The sequence below is a fragment of the Microcaecilia unicolor genome, chromosome 8, assembly GCF_901765095.1.
Source record: "Microcaecilia unicolor chromosome 8, aMicUni1.1, whole genome shotgun sequence".
NCBI lineage: Eukaryota > Metazoa > Chordata > Amphibia > Gymnophiona > Siphonopidae > Microcaecilia > Microcaecilia unicolor.
Genome location: NC_044038.1, coordinates 8,351,937 through 8,378,528, shown reverse-complemented (window position 1 = coordinate 8,378,528; position 26,592 = coordinate 8,351,937). Strand labels below are relative to the sequence as shown.

The following is a 26,592-nucleotide window of genomic DNA, read 5'->3' as shown; positions in this document are numbered from 1 at the left end:
AAATGAACATATTGGCTGTATTTCCAGATGAGAATAATCTTGTCAAATAATTTGAAATAAATAAACATTTACTACATTGTAGCTTCATCGCATGCCCCCTAGTCCTAGTATTTTTGGAAAGCGTGAACAGATGCTTCACATCTGCCTGTTCAAGTCCACTCATTTTATAGACCTCCTATCATATCTCCCCTCAGCTGCCTTTTCTCCAGGCTGAAGAGCCCTAGCCACTTTAGCCTTTCTTGATATGGAAGTCGTCCCATCCCCTTTATCGTTTTCGTCGCCCTTCTCTGTACCTCTTCTAATTCCACTATATCTTTTTTGAGATGCGGCGACGAGAATTGAACACAATATTCGAGGTGCGGTCACACCATGGAGCGAGACAAAGGCATTATAAGGCAGGTCAAACAGCTATTTGACTATTTACTGGCAGCTGCTCTCGCCTGTTAGCTGAGGAAGGGGGCAGAGGTTTGTGAGGGTGAGAGGGGGTGCAGGTGCAAGAATAAACACGTGTCTCATGATACTGCATCTCGCATTGCTTCCTTTGCTAGTTGCCAGAATGGTTCTCCCTGTACAGAATCCAGGATCCTTCCTTCTTGTAGGCACCACGACTGACATGTCTCTGGCAAATTGCAATCGCTTAGCAATATCCTTTCCCCATTCATAACAATATTGGGAATATCTTCAACTAAATCTCTCTCTCTGTCTTCAGGAATATTAATGTTTCATCCTCTTTCCAGATTAACCCAAAGTGCCCCTTCATTGACTCCCAAGCCCTGAAGTTCTGTTCCTTAATACTTTTCAAATAATAGCCCAAGAAAATGGGGATAATTCACCTTATTTAACAAATCAGCACCAAGATAAAGGCGCAAAAAACTAATAAACCTTATTTTTGTCAATTTACTAGTTAATTAAAGAAATCTTTGAAAAATGTAAGGTAAATTGTTTATTCTCCTAGGACAAGCAGGGCATTGTTTGTCACATATGGATGATGTCATCTGACAGAGCCCGGTGCCGCCGCTGCCCAGCATATCTCTAAAAGGCCTTTGGCAGCATACCACCGCTCATGCATGGGTGCCTGCCCGCCTGACTCGAAAGCACGGGTCCAGCGGTCTTTTGTTTTCTGCTTAGCAGAGAGGTCCTAGCTGCAATCTCTCCTCAGTGCATCAAATGTTTTCTTTGTGGTGCCTTCCCTTGCAGGTTTTTGCACTCCTTCCTCACATCTTTATTTTCTTTACTTCAGTGTGTACCCTAGCGTGTTTTGTGCATTTCTGACTTTTAAAAGAAAAAAAAATTGGCCCTTAGGTCAAGGTTGAGCCAGGTTGCATCAACCATGCAGGCATAGTTTAAATTATTCCCCTCATCCATTGAGCCCTTTTGATTTGGACCATTTTTTCACTGTCACCAATGGTACCAAGCATGTTAAAAAGCATTGTGTATGGTGCATCAGAATTATTTGGGGCATTGACGCCTATATCTGCTGTATCTACTGCTTAGGACTGAACCATGGGGGAGTTTCATTGTCTCTCAGACCAGTCTTGTGACAGGTTCAATAGCTATTGAGTCAATTCCAGACATATGAACTGTGGGTATAGACATTGGCATCTATACCAGGGCCCCAATGCCAGACGTCTGTCTCAGCTCCCGCATCCTCATCAGTACCACATGTTTCCAAGGACCGGCATCATACATCGACAAAGAAGTATCGACATCACACTCCTGAGCAACACCTTCGCTGGTCTCTGAAAGCTCTGTCGGCGCCAAGAGGGTAGTTAATCATCTTTGGTGAGGGGAACCGGGCCCTTCTTTGACAATGACATATCTGCAGACTTCTTCCGCACCAACTCCCCGGTTTTATACCTGCCCTTCATGAGATCATCAGAGCCACGCTCAAGGAGGGGGGTGGGGGGGGGGGGGGCTTCTGCAGATTCAGGAGGCTTCAGCATTGAAGGTTCTTGCCACAGCACAGCCCCACCTGCCCATCTGGAAAAAGGTCTTTGACACCACAGTGTGCTCAGGCATAGAGGGCACTTGTGCCAGCCACAGCACAGTCCCAGGTGTCCGATGAGGCCCAGTCAAGGGAGAAGTCCTAGACACTGGTCCAGTTTTGAGCACCTGTGTCTGCGCACCCGTCCAGTGCAGTCAACCCTGACGAAGGGGAAAATTCTCTGGGGGTCTGAGGGCAGATATGTACCTTGATATTCTTGGGGGTCTGAGGGCAGATATGTACCTTGATATTCTTCCACACAGTCGCATGAAAATACAGACGTGTACTTCAGTCTTAGTCCTTTCCTGGGAGTATGAGAGGAATCCACAGTGCCATTTGTGTTCATTTAAATTCTCATAGTGTAGTATATGCAGCACAGTCACTTTTGCTTAGCCAAATCGCTGACAACTTTTTTACTCTGAGGTACTTAACAGGTCTTTTTAAAGACCATTACTCCAAGTCTGTTGTGGCAATTTCTTAATCGGGTGTTCTGAAACACTTTTCTATAGTAGACCCCTGATGCAAGCACTTGGTTGCCGAAACACAGCCTCTGTTGGGTCTTTTTAATAAAGAACTCTTCATTGTCCTGTTTCTGGAGATAGATGTGTGTGTGTGTGTGTGTGTGGGGGGGGGGGTTCTTGTATTGACCTTCTGGTGTACTTTCTTACCCTCTCTTGACCCCCCCTCCTTTCAACTTGAAAACTGAGGGTTAGCCAAAAACTGCATTGCTCACTGTTACAATTTATGAATATCTACCTAGGCACCTTTGTTAAAAAAAGCCTCAACCTATATGTTTGTTCAGGCATACGGGTCACAAGATGTATATTATTTTGTTTCACAGTGGTATTTGAATTTATATTATAGTAAGTTTTTGTTAACTTGTAGTACAGTATAATTTTTGTAGTTGTGATGTGTGGTTTTTTTTAAATTGCTCTTTGTATTATCTAATTTTATTTGTGGTTTTGTTCCCCACTTACATTGCTCCAGATATAGTGGGCTATAAATAAAATTTTATTATATACAAAAGCCAGAAAGTCCAGTTCCCACACCACTCCTTGATGGTTGAGTCGGCCTTCGAAGGGTCTCTGAGATCGATGTCTAGTACTTCTGCTCTTTTGGGCAAGGTGGCCCGAATTCTGTTCTGTTCTTCTTTGGGAGGCAGCTTTATCAGGCCTCAATGCTTGTCAACTGCATATGGACCTATCACAACCATCTCTTGAGGAGTAGACTGTACTCATGTTGGTAGATTGTCTCCCAGTAGATAGGCCTGTATGGTTCGCAAGCTGAAGCAGGATTGTAGATGGATCTAACCAGAAGTGGACTTTACAATCTGGTGGCAAAATGAGCACGTTTTACTGTCTGTGTTTCTCTGATCTTGATGCTCCCTGCTGAGGAAGTAATCATCTCTGTCCGCATTAAGTACCACATCATAAAGGTCCTATTCTTGCCATCTTCAGTTGCGTCCTCTTGGGAGGTCTTTGAGCAGGACTTGAAGCAGTAGAGGGTAAATGTTTACCCCTTATGCTCCTCAGCAGGCCCAATCTGAGGCTCCCTCCCGTGTCAATAGCATCCACAGGATGTCCAGTCCACTCCCCAGTCATAGCAGAGCGCAAACTTTTTACTGTCTCCTGGAGAGTGTAGCTGCCTTTTGAAGTAGTACACTCAACATCTACAGAAAGGGCAGATGCTAAATTGTTTGTCCAAGAAAGGTGGGCCTTTGAAACCTTCAACTGGTGAGCTCTTTATATAGACCAGTTTGATTATGTTCTGACTTAGCAAAGGAGAGCATTAGCTTTCCCACCAGGACCTTCATCTCTCAGTTCTCTACACAGAAAGTTATTAGTGGAGCAACTCTGCCCTTCTCCAGACTAATGCAATAGAAAACATTTCACCAGGGCAAGGAGGGGCGGAATTCTATTCCAGTTTCTCCCTTGTGACGAACACGGGGGGGAGGGGGGGTGGAATTTCCTCACATCTTGGGCCTTGAGGCCATGAATAAATACCTAGTTAAGTGGATCTCCTGGATTTCCCTGGGCACCCTTCTCATGACTCAGGTGACTGTTCTGCTATGCTCTCTGTATATTAAGTCATGCCTGTACTCGTATTCAGATTCTTCTGAGCCACATGGATTGTCCCACCCGTCATCTGAGATAACATCACTATCAGTGACACGTTTGACCATTTACCCCTTGTGTCAACTCCCAGTGTGTTCTTGAGGTGTCTAGTAGTGGTCGTGACATTGTTCCGCAGACTGTTAATGATAAATCAGTTTTCTCTCCCACTATTACCTCACAGTTATAAGTGGGTTACATTTTTTAAGAAGGCGGTTTCATTTAACTGGGAAGAAGGGCCGTAATAATAAATTCAGTAATTAAAATAATACAAAATGGCTTACGGAGCTGGTCACAAGGCTGCCAGTTGGTCGGCCATCTTGAATCCAGCTTTTACAAAAGAATAATTACTGATGTCAACAGGAAGAGATACATATTTCTGAAACAAGTTTTCATATTTTTCCTAAAAACTATAAAGACTGAGAAGATTGGAAAATTGATGTGATCATAGGCCATAATCTTGCCGTTTGAAATGCCAAACCTAATTCAAAGAGATGTAACCTCTTTTTCCCTTTTGGTGTGGGAAACAATAACATAGAGTACCAGTGTGTTTTGTTCTCAAAGCATAAGTAAATATAAAATGTGAATTTAAGTAATCTGGTGCCAGGCCTTGTAGAAGTTTAAAGAGAAAAAACACGCCAGTTTGAAATAAATTCTGGCCTCAATAGGTTATCAATAGAAATCAAACAAAATAAAACATGGAAAAGAAAATAAGATGATACCTTTTTTATTGGACATAACTTAATACATTTGTTGATTAGCTTTCGAAGGTTGCCCTTCTTCCTCAGATCGGAAATAAGCCAGATCTGAGGAAGAAGGGCAACCTTCGAAAGCTAATCAAGAAATGTATTAAGTTATGTCCAATAAAAAAGGTATCATCTTATTTTCTTTTCCATGTTTTATTTTGTTTGATTTCTATTGATAACCTTAAGAGTGGACTAACACGGCTACCACACTCCTCTGGCCTCAATAGGCAACCAGTGTAATGTTAAATAGCTGGAAGTAATTCTATCAAATTTGGACAAAAATCAATCGAATTGCCGGGAGTCCATAATGTTCCCTACCTGGGTAAGTGGTCAATCAAGTCCACATTGAGGAAAGGTGATCAAGTGTCCATGCACAGAATTATTTCAGTGCTGGAGCTCCTGCAGTTTCTATAACTGGTTAAAAAAAAGAGAGTAGGGTTAAATGGTCAGTATTTTCAGTGGAGAGGAGTAGATAGTGGGGTTCGCAGGGGTCTGTACTGGGACCCTTCTTTTTAATACATTTATAAATGATGTAGTCATGGAAACTAGTGTGGTAATTAAATGCCTTTGTATTGCGCCATGGTGCAGCCGCATCTCAAATACTGTGTGCAATTCTGGTCACTGCATCTCAAAACAGATATAGTAAAATTAGAAAAGGTACAGAGAAGGGTGACGAAAATGATAAAGGGGATGGGACGACCTCCCTATGAGGAAAGGCTAAAGTGACTAGGGCTTTTCAGCTTGGAGAAAATACAGCTGAGGGGAGCTATGATAGAGGTATATAAAATAATGATTGGATAGACATGAATCGCTTGTTTATTCTTTCCAAAAATACTAGGACTAGGGGGCACGCAATGAAACTATATAGTAAATTTGAAAATATTTCTTCACTCAACATGTTGTTAAGCTCTGGATTTTGTTGCCAGAAAATGTGGTAAAAGCAGTTAGCGGTTAGGGTAAGCAGCATAAAATGTATTGTACTATTTTGAGATCTTGCCAGGTACTTGTGACCTGGTTTGGCCACTGTTGGAAACAGGGTACTGGGCTTGATGGACCTTCAGTCTGTACCAGTATGGCAACACTTGTGTTCTTATATATACAATCATTAATTCTCATCATGTGATGATTCCTGTTAACAAACTCCCTCTCAAACCTCGCACTGTGACATGCCTTAGTGACGTTCTCATCCAGCTGATGAAAGCACCTTTGAGCCCTAGATTCCTGTCATCTGGAGTACCTAACCTGGTGGCTCTTGTTTTTTGTGGTGGTCACTTCAGCTCATGGGGTCAGTGAGCTTTAGGCCCTAGTGACAGATCCACCTCAGATGAAAGTTTCATCACAACATAGTAGTGCTTCATTCGCACCCTAAATTTCTTGCTAGGCTGCTGTTATACATCTTACCAACATTCTGTCCCCAGCCTGCCCATTCCTGTAAAAATGCACTCCACGAAATGGGTTTCTTGCAATCCTCAACTTATTTTTACCTAGAGGGGGGTTAGGCTTTTTGGTGGTTCACCCAGCCCTTTGTCTTTTTCAATCTGAATAAATCGGGGGCAAACAGTAGTAAATGCACGCTGTCCAATTGGCTTGCATTTATTTTGCTTCTGCACAGGCTGGGCTGACTGGAAAGGGATATCGTGGCTCCCATTGTCAGGACCATGGCTGCATCACTATCCCTATTGAGATCAAATAGATCAGATTTACAAGACTACGGGCTAGGCTTCCATCTAAACCTTCACATTTTACTTCTGCCTTGAGCCGAGTTCCAGTGTGACAACCAGTTTAGATAGACGGTTTTACAGAGTTTGGTGTCTAAAATCCAAGGCTCACCTTAAGTGTCAGCATTCGAGTTATATGCTTTTCCAGGGACTCGTCTTTGTGAGTTCCTCTTGGCCTGCTGTTGTTGCTTTCAGTGAGTCTGGTTACTGGGGATTCCCATATATGAGAAACAAATGTCCTGCTTGTCCTCAGATAAAGCAAAGTTACTTACCTGTAGCAGGTGTTCTCAGAGGACAGCAGGACATGTATTCCCACCTCCCATGGGAGTTGTATTCCTTCAGCTATAGTATTGTACTGCTGGACCCACACTCACGTGTCAAGCAGGAAGGTACCTGCACATGTGCAGTGGGTACTGCCAAAGACCATATGCTGGGCAGCATCTACACCGGGCTCCATCAGATGATGTTACCCTCGGAGAACACCTGCTACAGGTAAGTAATTTTGTTTTTCATGTGTGCATGTTAAACTACAGATTATTTGAATGAATTTTAAAAAGATTGAGTTTCATAATTACTAGAAATCGTATGAAGCACCTTAAAAGTGCCCTTTAAGTCTTCAGTGCTGACAAATCTATTAATCATTTGACTCATCTGATCTGATAAGACTGAAATATAACAGTCAAGGTTCTTGTATCAAATAATGCCATGTCCAAATCTGTGTTTGAGATGTGCAAATTCAAGTCAACTGAGACATGAAAGCCCGATGCTAGCATTGCAACAGACAAAAGCTACTGCTTCAAGGGAACTTAAAACTTTCCTATGGATGAATATGGTCAGATATGACGAGAGTCATCTTTTATTGGGATAACCTTAAATACTTGAACAGACAAAAACCAATCATGAAGTAAAAAAAAGAAAGCAGAGTGAAAAAGGTACTTAACAGCTCTTCATTCAGTCATTGCACTTGCATCTTAAACCCACACTTGTACAAAACAATTTAGACATCAACGGAAATACAATCAGTCCAAAACAGCAATGTCGAGAACCTTTATCTTGGTGCTGATCTTTTAATAATTTTTATTCCTTCCCCAGCCCAGCAGAAAATGGAAAGAATGATGCAAAAGGAGTCAAAAATGTCTTCTGCGTGGGAGTAAAATAATACTCTGAAAATTTAACGCAGTGAGATGAAACTTTGGCATGTGAGGAAAAACTAGTGAAAAGACCTTATTGAGTTCGAAAATTAGCCAAATCGAACCAAGGTTTCGGAGACGTGAGCCTTCCAAAAGATGGCCCAGTACATTTCTGTGGGAAAAGGGATTCCAGTTTCTGAGGCATAGAAACTTTAGAGTGAAATAGAGCAGTTACAGAACAGAGCAAGGCAATTTAAAAGGTGGAATTCCCTATCCTTCCACAACTACCATGCCACCCAGCAGCTGCCACATCACCACCAAACTGCACCACTATGACCTCTGCCTGCCATTGGCAAAGCCAGATGTAACCATTGGCAAACTTTGTGCATTCTTTAGTGCCCACGTGTTTGTTTGTGGGGAGGAGGGGGGGGGGGGGTGGGCTGAGAGATGTGCCCGGTACTTAAGAAGTTAGGATTGCCAATTGTCTGGCTTTTTTTCAGAAGAATGTCACATTGATGTCCATAAGATTAAAAGGATGTGTAAAATGCCTTGATATTTTTCAGAGTTTTAACCATTTATCTGCTTTTCCTCCCACCCCCTCCCACTTTGTGAGTGAGCTTGTCTGACCTGCTTCCATTGTAACTAGCAGTGGAGACAGGGATGGCAGTTATTTTTCGCAGAGTGGGAGGAGGTGATCTTAAGTTTCTGTCTGTGTATGGTAGGGGGTAGAAGAAAAATGGATTGCGCAAACTCTGGAGCAAGTCTCGAGGTCTGAAGTCTTGAGACTTGCACTGGTTGTTCCTGCGCCACATGGCTTAAACCTGATGGTGGATGCAAACTAGATGCAGTGTTCGTTTTAACAGCAGCAGGATTTGTGAAGCTCTAGCATACACAGCTTTCCAGATGTCACTTCCCCCCCCCCCCCCCCTCCATTTTTATTTGAATGTTTCAGATTTGTAAATCTGTGTTGTATAGTAGTATGTTCTCTCACGTGTTTTTTTAATAAATCTATCTTGTAGTGGATATGCTGCTGATGAAATAACTCATTGCATACGACCGCAAGACATCAAGGAGAGAAGAGCAGTTGTCATACTAAGAAAGTAAGTGTGTGCACAAACTGTTCTACTGGCTTCGTTTTTAGGCTCTGGTGAGGATAATTTCTTAGATGGTGTTACATATGATTAAGTTGTACCCGGTGCTGAGAGCCTCTTATCTATCTATTTATTTATTCATTCATGACATTTATACTCCACATTAGCCCAAAATAGACTCAAGTTCAATGTGGGATACAAATGCAACAAGTAAATAATAATAATAATAATATCCAGACTATAATACAAATTAGAATAAGTTCAAGAAGCAAATAATACATGTGCAGTAAGTAACCAGGGATTTAGACTATCGCAAGGACAAACAAATAATTAAGGGTGGATAGGTGAAAGCATAATTAGGCGGGACTAGATGGTAAATGAGATTAAGAAAAGGGTGTGGGTAAAATTCAAATAGCGTTCTTTGTATTCCGAAAGGTCAGACTGAAGAAATGTGCTTTTAGAAGACTTCTAAAAGTTAGGTGATCATCTGTAAACTTGATTGATTTAGGAAGAGAATTCCAAATTTTGGTGCCTTGATAAGAGAAATTGGCAGAGTGAATTGTTCACATTCTTACAGGTAGGGAAATGTAAGACAAGATATTCTCTAGATGATGAAACAGCATTACGGGGGGGGGGGGTAATTCATTAAGATTATTCATATATGATGGGGCTTGACCAAACAGAATATCTTTCAAATTATGCGTTTTCATTCACCAAATTCTATCTCTTATTGATAACCAATGTACCTCATATAAAAGAGGAGTGGCTTTGGCGAAGCGAGGAGATCTACATATAAGTCAAGCAGCAGTATTTTGAGCTGTTTGTAAATTTTTGAGAAGACCACCTTCAAGTCCAGCATAGAATTTGCAGTACTCAGATTTGGTAAAGACAAGGGATTGAATCAAAGTACGAAAGACAGATTTAGAGAAAATGGCCTCAATCTCGTTAGCTTCCAAAATGAGTGAAAGACACTCGAGGGAAACTTAGTTTTCAAGGGTGAGGAAGGTATCTATTGTGACTCCCAAGATTTTTATTGATGACTCAAGGGAATAGGTTTTGTTCTTAATAGTAAAGTTACTAAAATTCATAGGATGGTGAGGGTTAGTTATAATTAGAAACTTAGTTTTATCCGTATTTGAAATTAGAAGCTCATGATTCCATAAATCACTAAAATTTACTTTCTCATGTGTACTAGAATAGAACACTTTCCCAGTGATCCTCTTGCTCCAGCTTCTTTTTGCCTTTCCTGTCTTGTCTTCCTTGTATTTATTTCATCTAAATCTTGCTTTCTCTTTCCTTCACTTTGGGCTCAGTTTGACCTCACACTTATTTTTTGGGGCTCTTATATTCTGATTATTCAGACCTTGACCATGCCCCTAACTTTTTCATTATTATGTTGGGAGTGAATGGTGTCACTAGACTACCAGGGAAATGGTTTGAACTGTTTTGTTTGGGGGGGGGGGGGGGGGGGGGGGGGGGTTGGTCATCTGGGAGAGACAGGGAACTACTCGACCACCAGGTGAAAGGTTCAGAAGAGGGGCCTGATGACAGGCATCCAGGGCACAGGGGTCAGTTTGGGAAGGAGAGACGCCTCTCGACCAGCCCTTCTACACTGCCTCGGATCTGGCAAAGTTTCCTGCATTGAAAACTTGTAAGCTGTGGATTAGCTTATCACTGCATTTACCTTCATTTTAATGCAGTGTGTGGTCAGGGTAGCATGGCTACTGCATTACTTCATTTTAATTTGAAAATTAATTTTTTTTTCCTGCCTTTGCTGTCTGGCTATTTAATTTTTCTAATTGTGTTGGCCCCAGTCTCTGGTTACTGCTTTCCTGTCTTAACTCTTTTCAAGGGTCTCGTGTCCATGTGTCATTTTTTTTTTCTCCTCTTCTGTCGTGTTCACCTCTCCACTGTAACCTGCTCCAACACTGATCTGTCCCTCTCTGGGTGCTTGAGCAAACCCTTTGTCTCCAGGGAGGGGTAATTTCTATTGGGTTTTAACGTCCCATCATTCTGAAAAGTTGACTCCTATGTCTTCGCCTATCTAGTCTTGCCCAATTTCTTCCCCCCCCCCCCCCCTTTTATCCAGTATCGCTCTTCTCTCCTCCTATTCAGTCTTCCCCAGTTTCTCTCTTCCCAGCCCATAGCTTCTGTCTCTCCCACCCCATTTATCTGGTATTACCCCATCTCTCTCTCTGTCGTGCTCGCACTGCGCTCTCTTTTCACCCTGTGGCACGGTCTCTCGCCCTCTGCAGCGCTGCTAGTGCTTCCTTTGCCCGTATCAGAAGTTTACATCAGATGAGACGGGTCCAGCACAGAGAAGCACTTGCAGCACTGCAGAGAATTGGGTCCCATGTGTCTCCCATGGTAGTTTGTTAGCGTGAGCCTGGCAGAGGTGCAATGAGAGCGAGACTGTGCTGTATGACCATGGTGAGGGTAGAGGGAGCGGACCCGGTCGGCCCAATGGCCAGTGAAGGTGCAGATCAGGCTGGAGAGGCAGCTGAGCCTAACAACAAAGTAAAAGCCAATCAACAGCTGTTCTGGGTAGTTGTAGAGGGCGAGGACTAGGGTTTCCAGGTGATGTCAGATGCTGGCTTGAACTTCCGGTCCCAGCTCAGCTGTTTTTGAAAGTTCAGGCCCAATCAGCTGTAAGCCTCATCTGACATTACTTGGAAAGACTGTGGAAGGGCAGAAGCAGAGGGATAGAGAATACTTTTTAAAAAATATATATATATATATATATATATATATATATATATATATATATATTTTTTTTTTTTTTTTCCAAATTTGCTCTTTGTTACTAAGTGCAAAAGTATAGCCAAAAAAATGTAACTGATTACAGTAAAAGTACTGTACCGAAGTACAAGTACTTTGTTACTGCCCATCTCTTGCGAGACAGCACTCCTTTATGAATAGTAGACTGTCTTGTAACTGAAACAGAAGGAATGTAGTAATTCCTAATACCTTGTTTTTAAGGTGTGGGGTAGAGTGTGAACACACCAGAAGAGTGAACATTTGTTCCATCATCTTACAGAGTACAATAGACCAAAAGATGGCATTTAAATTGTGTTCTGAACTTAACTAGTAGCCATTGTAATTTTCATAGAATTGGAGTGATATGCTCAGTTCTCCAACTTGTAGTAAAATCTTGTGCAGCAGCATTTTCTGCCCACACAAGATTCAAGTAAACCTAAATAAAGCATATTTTTAGTAATCCAAATAAGGAACAAGTAGAGCCTCTACCAAGTTTACAGATATTTGTAAGTTTAGAAGATTTTCAATTTACATATCAGCGTCAATTATTAAAAAAAAAAAAAAAAGTTGCAAACAGCTTATTTTGGGGGGGGGGGGGGCACATAGATGAGAATCTAAAATAAATGTCTGGTCACTATAGAACTGATTGGAATATCATGAGTTGCTAATGTAAATTAGTTGGGAGGAGGAGAGTATGCCTTTCCTTTTTGAGAAATCAATGCATCTGCCTAATAGAGTTGGAAATGTATTTGTTTGGAGGCATGTTTTTAGAGCACTTAGACGTACAAAGTTCCATAGGTTACAAAGGCTAACGAGCCAGCAGCGTGGTTTTTATACCAGTTCTAGCTGGTTTAGCAAGCAAGGATTAAAACGAGTGTCACAATGCCTAGCCACCTGCCTGGGGTCACTCCGTGGTCACTTAGAGGATCTATCCCCAGCACAGCTGAAGTCCGCCTACTCCTGCCAGTCGTGCTCTACACTAGCACCCTCCTCCCACCGACGGGTCACAACCGCCTCTGTGCGAATCTCCCACTCTCAAATTATCCCCAGTGATTCCTAGGTTACTTTATCAATCCAGACAAACAATTGTTTATTGTCTTTTAAAAATTGAACAGTTTGCAATCAGCAAACACTAACAGGTAACTGAAATAGGGATCAATTATAACACTAAACATTTGTTTACTTTCTAAAAAATACCTGGGAAGATCAGGACATATAATTCACCGATCCTCAGCAAAGAGCTCTCTCTTCTTCCTGGCTAAAACTACTACTACTTATCACTTCTAAAGCGCAAAGGAGCAAAAGCCAGTACTCTTTGAATGAATATGAGCTCCTGGGCCAATCAGAGCCCAGAAAAAGAAAATTTTAAACATATACTCCTCCTTGCTTCCTGTTTGCGCCTAAAACTAAAGAAAAAAACATTCTTTTCTCTGTAACAATTTTATAGCTGGGAGCTGCTGAAGCTGTGCCGGGTAAGGCCAGAAGTTGTGATCTCTCTCCCCCCCCCCCCCCCCCCCCCCCCCCCCCCATGCGCAGAGCAGCCATGCTTAGCGATGGGCTGCTCTGCACATTCTCTGCTGGCTGACTGGCTTCCCCCATATTGCATGCAAATGAACCTTTTTGCAAAAGCAATGAGCAGCTCATTTGCATGCGATTCTCTTTGGACATCTCTCTGTATTTCCAAATTGCAATTTTTACCGATTTTGGAAATACAGAGGGATTTTTAACAGGGGCCTAAGTGCTTTGAAAATGAGCCCCTCAGTATCATGGGAGAATGCTTTGTGCTCGCTCACTGATTGTTCCAAGGTTTATAATATGAATCTGTTGTGCTCTTTCTTTCCCTCTAAACTAAATCTTTCACTTCTTTACAGAACAAGGACAGAAGCTCCTCGATTGGAAACCAGGTCTCTGAGTAGCTCCATGTTGCCAGGTTACACTTCTAATCGACTGTCAGGAAGCAACAAGTTGCAGCAGATCCTAAAACCAAAGCGATCCCATCGCAAAGCTGACCCTGATGCAGCCCACAGGTACTGAGCTCTCTAAATGAGGCGTGTTCAGCATGCCTGAATCGCCATATAAATGTTGGAGACAAGATCACTTTAAGGTTTGAGCTTTGTATAACAGACCTAGCGTGCTCCTACACTTCTCCAGTGCTGCGTCAGTGGCTGTTACTGTTGGATTATTTGTAGTAAATAATTAGCAGATTTTAGTACACACAGCTTCAGCTTTAGAAATGTTAATTTCTTTCTTCATCTCTCTCTCATTCACCCCAGAATAATTCACTGCTGAGTCACTTTAAAGTTGAAGTAACAAAACATCTGTTTACTCACAGTTTGTAGTTAGATTATAATCAGACAGGCTTATATATACATATTACTATACATTTGTCTTATCAGCTCCTTCCATGTGCTTAGATGGTAATGGATGCTCACACCACCATAGATCCTCTCAGGTTAGGAGAGATCATGAGCTCCATGTGCTCCATGTGCTGCATCTGCTGCATCTAAACCCCCACAGGAAGTTGCATAGCTGTGTGACCTCTCTAAGTAATTCACATCAGAGGTCACAGAGTAATCACAGAGAAATAATAGGTGACAGGCAATGCATGTAAAATACAATTACATTCCAACAAACCCCTTCTCATGCATAACTGTCATGCAATTATTTATTCATACAAAGTCCAAGCTTTATACGCAAATTCACAAAATGTTCTCTGGGTAACGGTTTGGTCATGATGTCAGCTGTCATCTCACTGGTGTGACAATAGTGTAGACTGATGACCCCTTCTTTCGCCAACTCTCGCACGTTGTGGTATTTCGTTGCGATGTGCTTGGTGCGTGACTGAACCTTGTCATTCTGTGACAGTCGGATGCAGCTCTGATTATCTTCCATTATCTGGATTGGTCTCTTTTCAGCTATTCCGAAATCCAGCATAAGTTTTTCAATCCACATCAGTTCTCTGCACGCTTCCGATACGGCCACGTATTCAGCTTCTGTAGAAGACAAACTCACAATACTTTGTTTATGACTGGCCCATGAAATTTGTACATTTCCATACATAAACACATATCCACTTGTGGATTTATAATCAGAATGATCCCCTGCCCAATCTGAATCACAGTAACATATTAGTTTTGGATTACTATTGGCTGAAATCTTTAATTTACAATCAATGGTACCCTTTAAATACCTTACCATCCTTTTAACTGCAGTCCAATCTGATTGGTAGGTGAGCTGACCCTTCTGCTCAAAATTCCTACTGCATTTGCTATATCAGCCCTGTATGTGGTAGCTAGATATAAAAGCTTACCTATGGCTGATCTATATTGGATGTTATCTGGTAAAGGTTCTCTTACTGTTTCATCCTTCAGAAAATCAGTGATCATGGGAGTGCTTACAACTTGGGCATCTTGCATACCTAAACTTTCAATAAGCTCATTTATTTTCTGCTTCTGGCTTAGAAGATAAGAACCATCATTTTGTTTCTCAATTTCTATACCAAGATAGTATGACACATTACCAAGTTCTTTTATCTCAACATTGTGGTTTAAACATTTTACAATGTCCTTGTACTCTTGCTCACTTTTGCTTGCAATGAGCAGATCATCAACAAAAGCTAAAATGTATGCATATTGTCCATTTGTGCACCTAGTGTACAAGCATTTATCTGCTTCACCTTGCTTAAATCCTAAATTTGTCAATATTTCATGCAATTTATCATCCCAACATTCTGCACTTTGCTTTAATCCATAAAGACCTTTGTTTAATTTACACACTAGCTGTCTTTGTTTTGTATTTATGAAACATGTTGGTTGTTCCATGTACAAGTCTTCAGTTATATCTCCGTGAAGAAATGCTGTTTTCACATCAATGTGGTTGACTTGCATGCCTTTTGAGACTGCAATGCTCAGAAGTGTTCTGATTGTCGTGTGTTTCACTACAGGTGCAAACACTTCATCAAAATCTTCTCCATAATTTTGAAGATATCCCTTTGCCACTAATCTTGCTTTATACCTTTCCACTTTTCCTTGTGCATTCCTTTTTAACTTGAATACCCATTTGCATCCTATAGCTTTCTTGCCAGGAGGTAATTTTGTAAGAATCCAAGTATTATTTTTATCCAATGCATCAATTTCTTCTTGTGCAGCTTTATGCCATTCAGCAGCTTCTTCTGCTGGCATTTTCTCAATCTCATCCCATGTTAAGGGCTCTTGAGCTTCTGCTGACTTTGTTAGGTAAGACAGTCTTGGGGGTGGAACACCTTTGTTTTCCCTGGATGAGCGTCTGACAACAGGTTGGTCTGACCTTTCCGCATCCTCTAAATCTGAGAGTCCTTCTCCAATTGATTCCCCTTCTCCAACTGTACTGTCTTCTTCAATGATCCTTTCTGTGTCTGCTTCCTCTGCCTGTTCCTCGTTAGATACAGATGAGTTGCTTTCAGACATCTGCCTTGGTATGGCATTTATATACACTGGCATGTCTATTATGGTTCTAGTTTCATATTCTGGATGATAAGGCTCATCTGGGATAATCCAGCCTTTATCAACCCTTTTGTTTTCATCAAATATGTAACATGTTCTTATGCCAACAATGCCAGTTTTCAGATTCAAAATTCTATATCCTTTGTGTCCTGGAGCATAGCCAACTAAAATGCCCCTTTCTGTTGTGGAATCCAGCTTATGCCTTTTTTTGCTTTGGTACATGAGCATATGCTGTACTTCCAAATGTTCTTATGTGTGACAGGTTTGGCTTCCTACCATGCCATGTCTCATGTGGTGTGCGCTCAGCGCCTTAGTTGGCATTCTGTTTTGTAGGTACACTGCTGTGAGAATGGCTTCCCCCCCATAGTCTTTTAGGGAGATTGCTATCTGACAGCATACATCTGGTCATTTCCACAAGTGACCTAAATTTTCTCTCTGCAACAGAATTTTGCTCTGGTGTATAAGCTACTGTTGTGATATGTTGAATGCCTTCTTGTTCTATAAATGTGCGCATGCTTTGTGAAGTGAACTCACCACCATTGTCGGTCTGAAGAACCTTTGGTTTTCTTTCAAATTTATTGCTCACCATGGCTACGTATTTCTTCAGCATGTCTGTGACTTGACTTTTCTCTTTCAGCAAATAGGCCACACAATATCTAGAGAAATCATCCAAGAATATTAGCACAAATCTGTTATTTCCCAATGATGGGATATTAAACGGTCCACATAAGTCACTGTGTATTAAGTCCAGCACTTTATTACTCCTATTTCCTGTGTATGCAGGAAATGAGGGTCTCACACCTTTTTGAGTAACACAGTCTATGCATTTCTCCATTTTACCAGCATCCTTCCTTACTTGCGCCATATGTGAGGCTTCACCTGAAATGCTCAGTTTATAAACATCATTATGCATAAAGCTTCAGCATACACTTCATCATTTTTAGAGATTGTGCACTTACTGTTTTCAAAATGAATCGCAAATCCCTTCTTATCTAATGTAGATACACTAAGCATATTGCAAACTGCTTGGGGAATATACAAGACATCACTTACAGGAATTTCTTTAACTTCATTAGACACTTTGCATTTTAAGAATCCAATACCTTTTGCTTGGATCTTAGCAGTCCCTGCGTTTGCAGTTTTAAGAATACCTTCCTCTGGACACATTTCCTGAAAGAAATCTTTACAATTGGTTAAATGGCATGTGCTCCCTGAATCCAAAATCCAAGTACTTTCATTTGAATTATTATTTACCATAGTCAAAGATTTTTCTGCCATTAGAAAGCCCTTGTGTTTATCTTTGTCCTTCATACATTTCCTGGTTTGAAAATTCTTTAGTTCCATTGGCTTAGGTGAGCTAGAGGGAGTGTTTTGTGTTTCCTTACACCATTTAGATACATGTCCCTCCTTTCCACATGAGTAGCAAATCAGCTTGCCCTTGGGTGGAGTTTTCCCATAGCTCCGCCTTCCTCTGTTCTTTGCCAAGAAATTTTTCATTTCTCTCTGACTTGCTTTGAGAACACATCTCCTCAGAATCATTTATTATGCATTCCTGCCTTAGTTTTGATGTTGCCTGTTCAAAAGATTGCCCTTCAATGGCCTCATTTACAGACCTAAAAACATCAAACTTCTTTGATAGTGAGGTAAAAAGAAATGCTCTTTTCAATGCATCACACATGGGAATTCCAGAAAGTTCTAGCTTTTGAAATGAAGACATAAGATGCATAATGTGATCATTACATTTACTTTATCCCTTAATTTGGTTTCATTCAACTCTGCCAACCAATTTGGTTGCTGCTTTGCATATGTAGTTGCATACATAGTTCTCAGTTTATATAAAATGTCCTTTGGTGTATCTTTTCCCTCCACTAATATGGCTTGTTTCTCTGAGAGAGCTTCCAAAAGCATGCACTTCACATAATAGTTTGCATTGTCCCATTCAGCCATATTTTCAGCTGTTCTGTCTTGGTCTAAGCATATATTTAATCCTTTTGCTCGAAGGAGACATATGAATCTTAGTTCCCATTGCTGATAATTAAACTCAGTTAATTTAGGCACCTTGAGAGAATAGAAAAATGGTGAATTTCTTCCCTCAGCCATTTTCTTAGCCTTCTGTCTGCTGTGTGGGGGGAGAGAGAGACAGACTGAATCTTTCCTTTAAAACTTAAGAGAAAAATGTGGCCTTTTTTTCTGCCTGGTAATATTTCTCTTCTTTTTCAATTTCTGGACCTGGGCCCATAACCCTTTTGTTGGATTATTTGTAGTAAATAATTAGCAGATTTTAGTACACACAGCTTCAGCTTTAGAAATGTTAATTTCTTTCTTCATCTCTCTCTCATTCACCCCAGAATAATTCACTGCTGAGTCACTTTAAAGTTGAAGTAACAAAACAGATGTTTACTCACAGTTTGTAGTTAGATTATAATCAGACAGGCTTATATATACATATTACTATACATTTGTCTTATCAGCTCCTTCCATGTGCTTAGATGGTAATGGATGCTCACACCACCATAGATCCTCTCAGGTTAGGAGAGATCATGAGCTCCATGTGCTCCATGTGCTGCATCTGCTGCATCTAAACCCCCACAGGAAGTTGCATAGCTGTGTGACCTCTCTAAGTAATTCACATCAGAGGTCACAGAGTAATCACAGAGAAATAATAGGTGACAGGCAATGCATGTAAAATACAATTACATTCCAACAGTTACAAGCAATAGAAGATTTTTCCTGGGGTGTTTTAAACCAGCAGAAAGCTAAAAAGCGCTTTTAAAATCCAAGCGCATGCAGTTGGCTGCTTTATTTTGGCTTGATTTTTTTAGCAGAGTTTTTCAAAGCAGGCATCTAACAAATATAAAATGTTTCTTCTAGCCCTAACCAGAAAATGTGAATCTTAAGATGTCAGATTTTGTTAGTTTGTTTTAAAAGATAGCAGCTGGAACTAGAACAGTACTGGTCACCTTGTGGCAGCCCTCCTGCTGCCCAACATCAAACACGAGGGACAAAAGAGAAGCTTTGTAGATGCAGGGGATGCAAGGAAGCTTTTTAGTAAAACATGTTTTGAAAATAAAAAGGAGAGCAGGTGAGGGCTGTTTTTACGATTATCAATCTGAGGAATTGCCATGATGTAAGTTGATTTATGAAACTCCTGCCTTCCTCCTGGCATTGTGGTGCAAAGGCACAGACATAACCAATTCCCCCCACCCCACCCCCGTCCCCCAAGGCTTCATGTGGAAGCACACGGTTCTTGACTTTTTTATTTTTGTTACATTTGTACCCTGCGCTTTCCCACTCATGGCAGGCTCAATGCGGCTTACATGGGGCAATAGAGGGTTAAGTGACTTGCCCAGAGTCACAAGGAGCTGCCTGTGCCTGAAGTGGGAATCGAACTCAGTTCCTCAGGACCAAAGTCCACCACCCTAACCACTAGGCCACTCCTCCACTGTTGCTACTATTTGAGATTCTACATGGAATGTTGCTATTCCACTAGCAACATTCCATGTAGAAGTCGGCCCTTGCAGATCACCAATGTGGCCGCGCAGGCTTCTGCTTCTGCGAGTCTGGCGTCCTGCACATACGTGCAGGACGCCAGACTCGCAGAAACAGAAGCCTGCGCAGCCTTCTACATGGAATGTTGCTAGTGGAATAGCAACATTCCATGTAGAATCTCCAATAGTAGCAACATTCCATGTAGAATCTCCAATAGTATCTATTTTATTTTTGTTACATTTGTACCCTGCGCTTTCCCACTCATGGCAGGCTCAATGCGGCTTACATGGGGCAATGGAGGGTTAAGTGACTTGCCCAGAGTCACAAGGAGCTGCCTGTGCCTGAAGTGGGAATCGAACTCAGTTCCTCAGTTCCCCAGGACCAAAGTCCACCACCCTAACCACTAGGCCACTCCTCCACTGTTGCTACTATTTGAGATTCTACATGGAATGTTGCTTCTATTTGAGATTCTACATGGAATGTTGCTATTCCACTAGCAACATTCCGTGTAGAAGTCGGCCCTTGCAGATCACCAATGTGGCCGCGCAGGCTTCTGCTTCTGTGAGTCTGACGTACAGAAACAGTAGCCTGCGCAGCCTTCTACATGGAATGTTGCTAGTGGAATAGCAACATTCCATGTAGAATCTCCAATAGTAGCAATATTCCATGTAGAATCTCAGAGTAGCAACATTCCATGTAGAATCTCCAATAGTAGCAACATTCCATGTAGAATCTCCAATAGTAACAACATTCCATGTAGAATCTCCAATAGCATCAACATTCCATGTGGAATCTCCAATAGTATCAACATTCCATGTGGAATCTCCAATAGTATCTATTTTATTTTTGTTACATTTGTACCCTGCGCTTTCCCACTCATGGCAGGCTCAATGCGGCTTACATGGGGCAATGGAGGGTTAAGTGACTTGCCTGTGCCTGAAGTGGGAATCGAACTCAGTTCCCCAGGACCAAAGTCCACCACCCTCACCACTAGCCAAATGTTAAAGAAAAACCTGAAAATTATTTTTTCTTTTTATTTCCTCAGGCCTCGTATTCTAGAAATGGATAAGGAGGAGAACAGGCGCTCTGTGCTTTTACCAAAACATAGAAGACAGAGCAACTTCAGTTCTGAGAACTATTGGCGAAGGTCTTACGAATACACAGACTACTATGAGGAAGGTGGGGAGGAGGAAGAGGACGATGATAGCAGCCCGGCTCGGAAAGTTAAAATGAGGCGACATTGAGCAACAGAGTCTCTCTCTCCAGACTCCCTGGCGCTGCTGAAATCAGCCCTGGTTCTGTGAAACCCCTTCCTCAGCAATTTAATTCAGCTTCACTTTATTTTAGTTTGGTGTTTATTTTTTTTTTTTTCTTTAATATTGAAGATTTTTCAATTTGGAAATGTTTTTTTTTTTTTCTGAAAGGAATAATACTGGGGCTTGTGTACCAGTGAAAGCGAATGAGACTTGGATTTGTGTGATACCATCTGTTGCTGCTGAAATAGAAAAAAATGGGCACCTGGGCCTGTATAAAACAGTGTTAAAGTTGTGGAAACACTGAATACATGTTAACTGCTTCACTGCAGAAGGATGCAAAAAGTTCACTTTGCTTTTAATACAGCATAGATTAAACAAAACTAAACGTAGATTGAAACGGTCTCTCTTCTGGTTGCTCTCCCTTTTCCTGCACATCACCCTTTAGCATCCGTCTGTCTCTTAGTCACATCTGTAGCATTTCTTTTATGCCATTTAGTAACTGGAAGTTTCTTTTCAACCTCGGAGGAAATGTGTGATGCCGTTCGCATAGCTTTGGAGTAAACGCTCCAATTCCATTTATAAAGAAGGGCTTAAAACAGCTTTAAACATCCGTGTACTTGGGTGCGGATTTTCCATTCATCCAAAGCAGCTTGGGCTCCAAAGTTCTCTTTGCCAGCTAGTCTTAGTTTGGCAGGATTTCTCTAGTAGGAGGGGGGATTCTGCAGGGGAAGTGGAATGTAAGCTGCCACTTCTGCTTATGCCTTGGGCATTTTAAGTAGAAGACACCACCCTCTCTTCACTTTCAAAGGCAGTGTTTTGGTCTGCTTGATAGAGTAATCTGTGCTAGAATACTGTCTTTGCCAAAACCCTGGTTTGAAATATGAAGGTGTTTGGGGTTTTTTTTTAATACACATCCCACCCCCCACCCCTTTCTGAGAGCTAGGGAGTCAAGCCTAGCTGCTTTCCAGTTAGCTAGAGCTGCTTCCTCCTGTTTGAATCTTTTTCGTTCAGATGTGATGTTAATGTCTGGCTAGATTGTTTCCCTCCTGCTGATCTGTTTTTGTTTTTTTTTAATCTGAATCTGTGCTTAAAATTTCCAAGGCCTGAATCTGTTAGATTGCCCCAACCCTTTAATGCATTCAGAGCCTTTGATGAAATTTTTTTTCAAGTGTGATGCACATATTTAGTGCTTAAGGAGTTGTAAGAGTAGATAACCTTTTTTTTGTTTGTTTAAACTAATTTCTGGCTTTCATTAGTTATGTGTTCAGCACTTTGCTCTTGTACATCAACATTTTAAACAAATCTAATATATTTTGAAAGAAGTCCCCTGGTGCTGGTTTGAAGAGTTTCAGTGCTGCTAATTGTAAGTTGGGCCCTGTCTGCTTTGGAGCTTTGTATTTCAGCATAGCTGATCCCAAATGATATCAATCTGGTCAGATATTCTCATAGTAGTGCTCAGCAGAAGGCTATATATGTGTAACTCCCAGAGTATGTAGCATTCAACTATGCCAATCAACCTAAGTGTGGTTCTCTTAAAGGGGTTACATGTTATAAAAATGCAGGATCAGGCCCGTGAACCACCAGCCTTCTCTTCTGCATCTGTAGGAATGGGACGCTGTTTACTGAAGGTTTGCTTGTTTTGGGGCTTTATGATAATTTCCAACACCTGGAGTAATCGTACGTATTGGTAGTGAGTGGAAACGGTCAGCAGTGCTAATATTACCTGGCCCAGCACATTTTAAAGAAGGTGATTCTAGATTTTACAGAGCCCAAATGCTTTGCTTGCATTTTAACACACTTGCGTGGAGCTGTGGTATATTGAGCCCCGCTTTCTACCTCCTGGTCTTGCTGATTTTCTCTAGAAGCTGTTTGCACAAGCAATTCAGTGTTCTTTGCTATTAATACAAATGTAATTAAAATTCAGCTTTAATTTAAAATGCTTTCTCAATATGCATTTGATCTGAGTAAGCAAATGGTATGAAGGTAACTGTAGCATGTTTCATTTCTAGTCTGTTCATGGCCTCAATTCTTCCCAGCACACTTCTCTCTCATTGAACACAAACCTTCTTAAATTTTTTTTTTTTTTTAGGGCATGATGTGACTTAACCTAGGGATTCCTTAGTCAAGATCACAATAGCCCCGTTTAACCTATAACTTCATACTTTCCAGTGTGTGGCGAGACAGATTTGAAACCAGGAAGTATGTGTTTGCATTTCTTCAATTTAAGTACACAAGAGTTGGTGTGAATATGCTGCTCCACTCACTGTCTGCTAGGACTGCCTGTGATAACCATTGCCCTGCTTTAGTGCCCATCTCCTTTAAAGGTGATTATCAACAGATTTTTTTTTTTAAAGACTGTCCTAAGAAACATGTGAAAGATGGTTTTATTACTATTCATCCCACCCCTGTTTGTGCTTTTCCCATTCATAATGGGAGTTCAGTTTTTTATAGCTGTCATTCATGCTTAGTACTATGTATTGCCATGATCCAGAGACCAAAGATAAACAGTCATAACATGCTAAATTGTAGCCAGCCACCGTGATGCAGATCTGTAATAAAAAGCCCTGCAAGTTGCAGTAACAAATTTGATTGATTCATTGGTAGGAGGGATTTGAAAAGGTGGGAAATAAAACATCCTGGTCAATAAGTTTGGACAGCTGCATCTCTTCTTTAAATCTGCTAGAACGAATCTCATTTAAATCTTTGAGAAGTATTTGCTTTTTGAAGTTAACTATTTTAACAGAATTGTTTCCAGAAAAGGACCATCTACTTGCTTTGGCTGCCTTTTGGTCTCTAGATCTGTGGTGTTTCTCCTCTTACTACGGAGGACCCAGTTTCTTGTACTTTTAATAACCCCCATGCGGGGGGGGGGGGGGGGGGGGGGGGGTAGGCAGGGCATTATTAGTACATGAAAAAAAAAAAAGGAAAGGAAGCAAGAACCATAGGGTGAACATGATTTTGGTCAAGTTTAATTTTCCTTAGATTTATCTAACTAAGCCTTATATTTAAGTAAGTGAATGTTACCATAACTGGGTTAAATACAGAAAGTTGAAGTGTGAAGAGACAAGGTTATATAACTAGATGCACTTTACACTCTTTAGATGGAGGTTTTGATTCTCTGTTCTCCCTTATGTTGAAGAATAATTTAGCCTAGGTGTCCATAGAGAGGGGAAGGTCCTTGATTATTGAACTTGAAGTGGCCAGGACAGTTCCTGTAGCACAACCCCGGCTGCTCACTTCAGCCACTGTTAATGCACAGCTCTAGGGCATGCCTGAAGCTTAGTTAAATAGTTTGCACTTTTCCCTAATCTGTAGACATTTTATTTACAGTAGAGCAGGGCAGAAACAGTAATAGTTGTAACATTTATTCTCAAGGGATCTTGACTTTATTGTCCAGCTCCACTGTCCTGGATAGCTGCTTTTTTTTTTTTTAATGTCTGGTGTTTGTATGCAGTGGTTTTCAAGCCAGTCCTCAGGAGCATCCAAGATGCTCTGTTTTTGTAGACTACTTATAATAAATATGCTTGATTTTTGCCATCAGATTGGATTCTGAGTATTTTATGCATATTTATTATTTAGAGTCTAAAAACAAGAGAGCCTGGAATACACCCAAAAACTGGATTACAGCATTGAATCTATGAGACAGCAGTACTCCTGGGAAATACAATCCCCAGTACTAGGGTTTCAAAACAAGCCCCATTCAGAGCAGGATTAATGAAATTATTGGCATACTTTGAATTAAGAACAGGTTAAAATCTCTGTATTTGTAGAGGATGCTTGTGGACTGTTTTTAGGAGCTGCTGTTCTACACTACCTGCGTGATTTTTGTGAGCATATCATTTCAAAGTGTGATGGTAATTTGAGAGAGACCAGAAATATGCTGTTTAGGCATTCACATCACATCTAGCTTCTGGTACATTTCTAAGCTGGGGAATTATAAAGTGTTAATGACCATATAAGGCCCAGTTTGCTTTTACTATGTAGTAGCTGGACAAAGCACACCAAAATGACTGTAAGGGACTCTGGGGGCACATGGACTCAGCATTTCTCCTGTAGGCACAAAATGAGAAAAACACTTTTAATACATCTGGCCCAAGAAGTTGCACACATGTATGATCTAGGTAGAATTTTGTTCTCATTAATCTAGGTCCAGGTGTAAACTGAAATTTTAGAAATCCCAAAATGACATGGGCTTTGTCAGCTTAGAATTTTCTAATATTTCAGGTATGGTATATGAACATTATTCTCTGCTTGTACACTGGGTTTACAAAGCCGTTCTGCTAGGCAATAATGAATTCATAGTGGATTGAGGTCTGTTCTGAATGCATATAATGGACCCCTTCCTATTCTAGCATAGCAGATGGAGTGTGCGCTTCTGGTCATCCTGCGTATGTCATTCCCTCTCCCCCCCCCCCCCCCCCCCCCAAATAAGACCAACATGGGAAAAAATACCTTTGCAATTCTTATCCAGCCCTAGGTTTCCTTCAGGGTTTGGGTTCATTTCCTCACCCAGGGAGAATGAAGTGTTCGTTGGTGGTGTGGGCCAAAACAAAATGTGGCATTGCAGCCTACACAATTCTACCCAAACAAAGCAGAGTTCTGGATTATTCAAAATTTTGAGAAATTTTAAGGTTGAGCTGTAGTGTCTTTTTTTTTTTTTTTTTTTTTTTCTCCCTGCTTTTAAATGTTCTGTTTTAAATTCAAAGTGGCAATATTTTTTTCTTAATTTCTTTTCATAGGAAAAAGCCTGGTTTGCAACAAAGTTGTACAGTTCTAAAGTTAAGAGAAATATGTACTTAAAGATTGTAAATGTGAGGGGGGTTGATTCTTTTATGTACAGTAACATTTTGAGCAATGGGGGGGGTCTTATAATGTCTGGATTATTAAGGAAATCCTGTTCACTGTCAGGCATTTTGACATTCATGGATTTCTTATTTTTTTTTCTGTATAGAATGCTGCGTTTAATTGAATAAAAGCAGAGAGCATCACATTGATTCTTTTTTGACGCTTCTTTGTCTCCATCAGGTGCATTTACAGCTGTTTCACACTTACATAGTTGATGACCAGGATAGTCCTCAAGGACCACACAGCCTGCCCCTCCCCCCTTTCCCTTCACTGCAGACCTTATTTGGTCTCCTGTCATCTTCCTCTTGCCATTGTTCTTGTTGGAATGAATTTGGGGTCAACTGGTACCTCTGTACAGAAACTAGGGCCTGCCAAAACTGAGCAGAAGGATCCCTGGTATGAGTGAAAAATTTATGGTGGCCTGAAGCTACTGAATGCAGCTGTGCTGTGAGAATTGTACCCACAGATCCTGCTGGGTTTAATAGGTCAGGAATCTTGTAATCCCCTCTCGTTGAAAGAAGCTGCCTTAGATCTTTTCCAGAGAAGTACATAAGTATTGCCATACTGGGAAAGACCAAAAGTCCATCAAGCCCAGCAGCCTGTTTCCAACAGTGGCCAATCCAGGTCATAAATAACCCGGAAAGATCCCCAAAATGTACAAAACATTTTATACTGTTTATCCCAGAAATAGTGGATTTTCCCCAAGTCCATTTAATAACAGTCTATGGACTTTTCCTTTAGGAAGCCGTCCAAACATTTTTTTAAACTCCGCTAACTGCCTTTACCACATTCTCTGGCAATGAATTCCAGAGTTTAATTACACGTTGAGTGAAGAAAACTTTTCTCCGAAGGGTGATGTATAAGTGCAAAATGTAATGGAATTGTTGGTAAGGAATTCTCTTTAGGGCTAACCAGGAACAAAAAAATAGGACTTAGGGGTCCTTTTACCAAGCCATGTTAAAAGTGGCCGGCACTGGTGTCAGC

General features: G+C 41.1%; 1 protein-coding gene across 1 annotated transcript in view; it reads left to right on the top strand.

Moving 5' to 3' along the window:
* Window positions 1-25,762, top strand: part of ALKBH5 (alkB homolog 5, RNA demethylase) — a 57,424-nt gene extending 31,662 nt beyond the window's left edge. Inside the window, exons 2-4 of the mRNA XM_030211079.1 lie at window positions 8,709-8,789; window positions 13,409-13,564; window positions 20,553-25,762. Of these exons, the coding sequence (XP_030066939.1) occupies window positions 8,709-8,789; window positions 13,409-13,564; window positions 20,553-20,751 (436 nt within the window). The 3' untranslated portion in view covers window positions 20,752-25,762. The remainder of the gene's footprint in view (window positions 1-8,708; window positions 8,790-13,408; window positions 13,565-20,552) is intronic.
* Window positions 25,763-26,592: the final 830 nt, after the last annotated feature.